The 8513-nt window shown below is 35.7% G+C and overlaps 1 protein-coding gene across 3 annotated transcripts; it reads right to left on the bottom strand.

Annotated features, from left to right (window-relative positions):
- Window positions 1-561: 561 nt before the first annotated feature.
- Window positions 562-7474, bottom strand: LOC114741473 (CSC1-like protein At1g69450). 3 transcript variants are annotated; one of them, XM_028929754.1, is made up of 11 exons: window positions 7399-7474; window positions 6392-6545; window positions 5927-6082; window positions 5741-5804; window positions 5211-5420; window positions 4221-4412; window positions 3768-4066; window positions 2772-3048; window positions 1755-2027; window positions 1021-1254; window positions 562-911 (listed from the first exon to the last, which is right to left on the bottom strand). In XM_028929754.1, exons 2-11 carry the CDS (start codon window positions 6409-6411, stop codon window positions 759-761), a joined length of 1878 nt encoding a protein of 625 aa, XP_028785587.1. In that variant the 5' UTR covers window positions 6412-6545; window positions 7399-7474; the 3' UTR covers window positions 562-758. The 3 variants fall into 3 exon arrangements, with proteins under 3 accessions (XP_028785587.1, XP_028785586.1, XP_028785588.1); XM_028929753.1 differs by having other exon boundaries at window positions 6392-6720; window positions 7399-7467; XM_028929755.1 differs by lacking the exons at window positions 562-911; window positions 1021-1254 and having other exon boundaries at window positions 1851-2027; window positions 2750-3048; window positions 6392-6720; window positions 7399-7467.
- Between the last annotated feature and the right edge of the window lie 1039 nt (window positions 7475-8513).

The following is an 8513-nucleotide window of genomic DNA, read 5'->3' as shown; positions in this document are numbered from 1 at the left end:
GTTTCGCCGAGCGGGTACGACCGAAGCAACGTAAGGTTCCGTTGGAGACGGAACGACGCGAACGTTGGTGCACACAACGTTCGCCTACACCCCGCGAGACGCGTCCGGTCGGCCACAAAACGAAACAGTAAGCCTCTTGACTTTTAACAGGTCCAAAATAAGGCTTTTCTGGTAAGCATAATTTTATTAAAAAATATTCAACAAAGTTTAAAATAATTTTCGTAAAATGAGGCTTTACCGCGTTTAATTCACGCGCAGGGGGGGAAATCGCCGGTTTACAACTGCGTTTCCCTCCTGGTGGCCTGTTGTTGTGTGCGCGAGGCCCACTTCCCTCTTGGCCCATTTACCCCCCCAAGGATGCTTGATCTCATTTATACACTTAGACTTCTTCTCATCTTTCCCATGTGGGACTTTATTTGACACACATATTGCATTATTTCACAACATCAGCAACCCTGAAGATTATTAAGGTACAAGCTATAATCAAAAATAAATAATTTGCTCCATTGTTTAGAATCTAGAGTTAAAGAAGCTGATTTGAGTTGGGTTTCTCACTACTAGGTATTCAGACCAGTAATCTTTGAATAAACAATCCACACTAACGTTCTTTCACTACCAAAAAAACCTATTCTACAGCCATATACAGTAAAACAGCAAACAAATAACTTCTCAGGCATACTGACAAAAAACCCAAAAGTAAAAAAAAAAAAGGAAAAAACCTTCTCAGGCATGGTAAAAAAATTGTGCCTCATATAAATTCAAGAAGATATAAGGGGAGTCCGAAGAGTGCTGGTGTCTGAAGGTGACTGAATTGGCTGCAAAGCAGGGTCCCTATAAGCAATGATTAATTTGTCATAAAACTCATCCATTGTAGCATCATTTGGGTCTTCTCTGTCTTTCTTGATCAGAGTCTGGAAACACAAACCGAAGTCAAGATCACAGTTGAATAATTAATTGAATGCAACATGCAGCTACTCTCATGTACTTATAGAGATTTCGCGTTGTGGGTTGAAAACATACCTCTGCAGAGTATGCAACAAACATGGGAAGAAACCGTTTTCGGCAGTACTCATTAAAGAGAAGAGTAATGATAGGCAAAGGAATCATCAAGGAGGATGCTGTAGAGAGTTTTTTCAGCGCAAAAATTCCCACTGCAATGATGTGCATGAGTACAAGAGAAAAGATCATGGAATTGTGCACAATAGGCCAGAATTTCCCTGCTGTTTCATACTTGGGTGCATATACATTTATGAACTGCAATATACACGGGCAGAGAACGTCAGTATAATCCACATCAAAACCTATTTCCCCCCGTCTCAATCTCATGATCAAAATGACTAACACTGACAGAGACTCCATAATCAATTAAAAATCGGTTATTTGCTCTTCCAGGAATACGGTACTTCATTACAAACGATAGATGAGGCCTAGGGTTTTTATTACATGTTCAGCTATGCTAATAACCACCACAAATATTTTCCTGGAAAAACAATGCTGTCAATACATTCAAACCATCTTAGACATCTCCCAAACATAGTATTTCAAGTTTAATATAATTAATTAAACCAATAATAATATGCATAAAAGTAATTATTCAAATTTCCTAGCAGAAGTGACAAGTAGGTATTTCCATTTCTTTCGGGAATGAGTCAGAGGGATCTCAAGTATGACTAATTATATCAGCTTAGAGAAATAAATATCTCAACTTTTAGAAATAGAAAGAATTCAAAACCAACATATTAAGAAATGCTAACCTGGTTCCTAAATACTATGTATGCAAGACAGAGGTAGATCAAGAGGAATGGTAGAATTAGTGGGGCTAAGAAGAAATATGTAATTCCAAGAAGTCCAAACATAAGTACTCTTGGAATATCTTTGTGGTAAGGAAAGGATGGAACTTCAAATTCGTCGTCTTCCGATGCGCAAGGCCTTTTAATCAAACTACAAATTAAAGGAAACATCCGGAAAAGTTCTGATGATGTGCTTGTCCATCCTGATGTCACGACATAAGCAATGAAAAATGATGCCTGCGGTCAAAATTGATGGCATTAGAAGGAAGACATAGAAATATCAAACGTATTGTAAATTACATTATAGTCTTGCACATACAATGGTTATATGAATTACCAAACTGATAAATAGTCTGTAAGCAACGAGAACAGAGTTAAAACTATTTTTAACTATCAGAGAAACTGATACAAGGGACTGCTGAATAAAACCTTCAGCAGGATTCTTGCTGTACTGAGGTTTTAACTGGCAATTTCAGAATTCAGAATTTTAATAAAATTGCGGTGCTGTCATTTTCATTTTAGGTGCTTACGAAATCACTGAATATTTTAAACATTCTCAAAACGTTTTTACATGAAAGAGTAGGTTAATTCATTCGGAAGACTATATAATTATAACTTATACTTGGGTAAAAGGACGGGTTACAATAGATCAGGTTTTAAGAAGCAAGGTAGCCTAATCCACTAGAGTAAAAGGTAAGGATAGTAGGATTGTCAACCATAACAATCAATCTTTGAAAGTTCTTGACCACCAATGTTGTAATGGGCTCTTAACAAATAACAATCCCTTCAAATGGTCAAACACCTAAAAATATGCGAGAATCAGATGACATATTCGCACAAAAATATATTAACTTTCAAAGTACTTGAAAGTAATTTGAACAGACGTTTAAGGAAAATTTACCGTAAGAACTTTCAAAGTACTTGAAATTAATTTGAACAGACGTTTAAGGAAAATTTACCGTAAGAAAAGCTTTGGCTAACCTGTGCTGGAACTGCTACCGCTAGTTTTTGAGGAATGGCCTTGGGGTCAAGGAAAATGGACATTTGATATAGAACTGATCCAGAAAACACAGTCGCAAAAAACACATTCCATACTGTGAACCACAGGACTTTATTACATGCACTCTTTTCTATATTACTGTGTGAGATGTACCCTTGAATGGAGGAAAGAAACTCCATGACAGGAGGCACCGTTTGCAGAAACAATAGAAGAATGAGACTGGGAAGGTATCCTGTAATTACTTGACTGATAAATGTTCTGCAAGCAGATTCATAGGTTTTTTGGGTCAACTGAATGAACAGAAACGTAAAAGGTAATATTAGCAGATTGTAGGTCACATATTTGATAAACCGCAAGTCAACATGGTCAGAAAGAATTTAACAAGACAGAAAATGCACACGCATTGCTTTTAAGACAAGACAGAAATGAAATAATAGGAGGGGGATTCTAGTGGCATGAAAATTCAACGTCAAATACAGCTGGTAAAGAGGTCTCCAACAATTTCTTGACGAATATTCAAGAAATTAAATCCCTTATCCATTATGAGAACCCATGCTTACACGTGCTCAAACTATCATGGGAGGTAGATTGCAGGCAACAAGATCAAAAACCTCATAACCATGGATATTCATGAAACATTTGTTTCTTTCAAATTGGAAATGGCAATTTGATACATTAATTTTCCTTTTGCATGAAGTTCCACTTTGATCTCTTGGTTAAGGCCCTTCAAGATCTAATCTACAATGAATTACCCAGGACAACATGACAGCATAAAATCCATGATCTCCAACTTTCAGTTGATGACTAAAAGTGTATACTGAAGGAACAGTCAAGTATCTCTTTGATCGTGCTTTATATAATGCTGAGAATAATTCCTTTAAGCAATAAATCTAACGTGAGATCATGCTTAAAGGGGAAACACAAGAAGGTAAAATACACGAGAGAGTGGTTATAGAAAAATTGTTCATATGACTTACATGGTGAGAACACTTTTCAAGAAGGGAAACAAAACTTCCAGCTGGCTCAGGTTGGTAAGGCCTTGCACAATTAAGACAGGTATAAGGAACAATATTGTGAAAACGATGAAGACAACTATAACTACCAACTTGGAAATCCATCTTCGCATAAATGATTCAGAGAAAAAGGGCCAGTAGACATCATGGGGTTCTGGAGCTTGCTCTGTAATCCATTCAATGGGATTGACTGCTGGATGCAGACGGACAGCAGCTGCAGCAGCATAACGGGACTTGAAGGCCACAAAGGCAGCTCGAGTCTCCTTTAACGTTAAAGAAAAAAGTAGTTAAAAGGTATGCACTTTGTGGTTCAGCCAACACATATAAGAGAAAAACAACTCACTTAAAACAAGACTAAAGATAATTGATAAAATATTTTTTGCTCTTGTTTTGACTATCATAAAGATTACCACATACTTCTCCTGCCAATGAAGCCTCTGATTGCTTCAGTCTTACATTCTCTTCAATGTCCTCCAACCTCTTCTCATAGTGATCCCTAAGATTAATTTTGCGTTTAAAAAGTCCAAAGAAACCACCTTGCCTGTGCTGTTGCTGAGAGGGATCTGATTGTAGTTGACCAAGTCTTTTACCTAAGTTTTTTGCTTCATTCTAGATAAAAAGAGGCAAATGAATTTTACAATAGGAAAATTTGAAATAGCACATTCAGCATCAAAGAACCTGTTATTATCGACAATGTAGCACTTACCTTTATGCATAATGGCATAAATAGTTTGGTCATTAGCCAAGCTATTCAATCAACAATAGAATAATGCTAAACATGGGTAGCAAAATATCTGAGGTAATGTCTTTTCCAGAAAAAAGATATTCTCTTATGGACGATCTCATAGAAAACTTAATCACAATACTATGATGCTCAGATGTGATAATGTGACAGAAAGAAAAATACCAGGAGAACTTAGTAACCAGTAGTTATTAAATGGTTTAATAAGATGTCATCACCACCCACTCTCCAGTCTTTAAATAATAATATATTACAAAATGATTAATGATCCACATAAAACCAAAGTAAACCATTAAAAAACGGATGGTATAGTATATGACATTTAACTATGGAAATTAAGGGCACAAACATTCAGAATAATGCACAAGGTTCTGAGACCTTAAGTTTAGACATGACGTGTGTTAAGAAGTACGGATGTGGACATTATGTCATGACAGAATTTGAAGTATTCAGGAATTTTTTTTTTTTTCATGTGTTTTGCCTTGCTTGATATGATTATCTCTCACATAATGCACATGGACATCAAGGCACAACTCCCATTTTCAAGTATTTGCCCTTCAAAACTATGTTGTTACCCAAATGAAGAATATAATTCAGGTTTCCAGGAAGGTGTAAAGACAAAATTAATGAAAAAAAAAGGAAGTTAAATCAGAGGCAGTGCTCACCAGGAGACTTTGAATTTTGCTTGTGCGACGAACAACCACATGCGATAAATATGTAGCAGGGTAAAGCTCTTTGAAGAAGCTCTCGACACTCTCACTGACACTACAACTGGATGAAGTAGGAATACTGCGAACTAAGATGGTGAATTGGTGTGGTTGAGGTGGGGATGAGTAAAAATAAGAAATCCTTCTTGCAGATATGTATTTATATTCCTGTAGAATAAAATAACATGGAGTGATGGCGGATAAGTATCTGGCTCAAGTGTTGGCTTTGGTATTCATTGTTGATTATTATGACACTTATTTCATACTTCAATTAATAAAGGGACACAGGAGAAGGGGGGGTCCTCGTACTTTCAAATTATGTAAAATCAAGAAACAATCGTTATCCTGATAATTGATGGAATGTACATCCAAAAGATATTTCGATATTACTACTCATCAGGTAACACCATAATTTATACCTGACGTAAAGGGAACTAGCTATCATGGTTGATGTTATAGTTGCACAAGTTATGAGTGCACGAACTTACTTTATAAAGCATGAAGCATATGAATACAGTAACAAAGTACACCGCCGAGAAGTGGATCCACAGCCTGACATAAGGATAACGGAGGATAAATATCTAATACAGACGCTAGTCCCCTAAGAAGCAAGTAACCCAAGCACTGCTTCAGTAAAACCAAAAAACCAAAATAAATCTTGAGGTAGTATTCACCAGTTAGAGCCATTTTTCACATTTGATATGGTGAAAATGTCCAAGGAGCTACTTGTCACATTGGCAAAATCAAATCCTACTAGTGCATCTCCTGAGATATTTACTGGAAGAAGCACAAGGATTCCGATAAACCCAGCAAAAGAAAATATTTTCAAACTGCACTCAAGAAAACAAGTAACTCAGTCTAAATAAGGACATCTTTTTAATGGTCTGTGAAGTAAAAAGCTGCAAGTTACGGAGTCCAACACAGTCTAAATAACTAATTTCTGTTGTAACATTACCTTTAGTTAAGCTTTAAATTTATATGACAATAACTACTCTACCCGCAACAACAAGGATCTAACAGGAAAAGGGAAAGAATTAAGAGCTACCCCAAATGTTTGCACACACCGGCTCCACTTTTGATTTAGCTACTCATCAATCTTGATATGCTCAGAAAAACACCACATGAAGAGAATGAAATACCTGAAGGTTATAAGACGCATATATACCACCCCGTCTAATCCTGATGACGACAATATCTCGTCTTCAGAAAGCCTCCAGGCTTTTGCAACCCACCCAGCTGAAGGTACCAGTCTTTCTAAGTTGAAATGACTTCTCCGCCTTGAGGTTCCTTCGGCTAGCAAGCGTGGCATATAAACTTCATAATTACAGGGTTGTTTTTTCAATACAGAGTACAATGTGAAGAATAACACGCACAGAGCTGTGTTTATCCCAAGAGAAGTGAGAAGAGCAGAGACAATCATATCTTCAAGGAACTAAATGGACCAATGAAATTATGAGCTAGATACCCACTGCAAGAACCATAAGAGGAACAGAAGTTAAAGATCATAGAAGTTTCATCTCATTCTGTATCCAATTTGCAGAAAGACCAGAAACATGAACAACTTCAGAAACATACAAGGGTGACCCAAATACTACTACAAAAACATGATGATTCCCCGAATACAACTGTAAAAGCCATGACCATCAACTTCAAAAATAAACATAAAGGCGTCCTGCGGATTTTTGCAAAACAATGAACATACACAACTTCAGAACTAAGCATGGTCACCATAGTCCCCAAAGAAAATTATATAACCATAACCGAGGTTCACTCTCTATTTAAATATTAAGTGGTGAATTGAAGCCGCACCCATTTCTGCTCGACACACAATTTATCACCCCATTGGGCGAAAGATCATAGCGACTTTGACCAAGCCTTGAAAAAAGAAATACCTTAGTTAATTAAGAAAAGTAGAAGCAGGTAGTTTTTCGGATTTCTCATCCCTCTGCCGATGAGCATAAGTTTCAAATGACTATAAGTCTCAAAGCCGAAGCAAAACAGCAAAAATCACTGGGAGAAAGAAACCAGATATCAATCATCCAATAACTATAAACGTCCAAATTTTTCCGAATAGCAGTGCAGCAAAAAAGAGGCAGAAGGAGCTCAGAGAAAAGGATATGAGAATTATAAAGAGAGAATTCAGTACCAGGTAGAATCTGGACAAGGAGAGTCTCACTTGTGATTACAGAGAGCTCCAAATGTTCAGTGCGTGAACTGAGCAAGCGGTATGCCGTGTGCTGAAGGTAGGTACCTGAATGATTAGTCGAATGACCACAATACCCTTATTTCTACATTTGTCCTGCTTGAGAGGGTTCGGGATATTCGTCCTTTCCAGGTAAACTAACATTTACTGAAGATTTCAGTTTAGCTCGCTGCTCTGGCCCCAAAAAATAATAATAATAATAATAATAATTTATGTTTACTACTCTTCCTGTTCTTAATCTAAAGACTAATTTTAGAGTTAATATTGATTTTATATGTAAGATTTATTTAATATATTTATCAATTTTTTAAATTAACTTTATTGATATTTTTTGCAACAATAATTAAGTATAATGAGAGAGAGGAAGAGAATTAAAGAGGAAAATTATGGTATTTTATAAAAAATATCATATTAACTAATTAAATTAATATATCTAATTTTTTTAAATTAATTAATTAGATTTTATATTAACAACTTAAGTAGTAATAATTTTATACACCGTCCGATCATTCAAAAGTTAGTAATGTAAAGTAGGTGAATGGATATCATTGCTGGTAAAAAAAAAAAAAAAAAGAGAGAGTGGATATCACTATCAATACAATCATCATGATTAAAATAAGGTATAAAAAATTATGATCGTTAAAATAACAAATTTTAAGTATGCGGTATAAAAATATTTATTATAATTCTGAAAAAGATAATAGGGAGAATGATAAAAAAAAATCTTGAAAATTGTAAAATTTTCAATAAGATATTTTCATAAAAATGTGTTGTTATTTGTAATTTAATTGTTGTTAGAAAGTGTTATCAGAAAACTGATTTAAAATTTTACAATTTTCAGGATATTTTTCCGGTTATTGGGAAAAAGGCAAAAAAAAAAAAAAGGACAAGGGGAGAACCGGAGAACGGTTGATGAGGTCAAAGGCTCGTCCAATGGTTTGCAACTGTTAGTCAATCACTCACAAAGTCATGATGGCGTAGCGGAACACACTGACGGTGACACGATATTGGATTCGGCATTTGAGGAATTTTTAATCATTCTAAAATACAATAACCAA

The sequence above is a fragment of the Neltuma alba genome, unplaced genomic scaffold (genome assembly GCF_004799145.2).
Source record: "Neltuma alba isolate B1F8T4 unplaced genomic scaffold, ASM479914v2 tig00003406_pilon, whole genome shotgun sequence".
In the NCBI taxonomy this organism is placed as follows: Eukaryota; Viridiplantae; Streptophyta; class Magnoliopsida; order Fabales; family Fabaceae; genus Neltuma; species Neltuma alba.
Note: the sequence above shows the minus strand (reverse complement) of the source record. Positions and strands in the feature narration are given on the sequence as shown.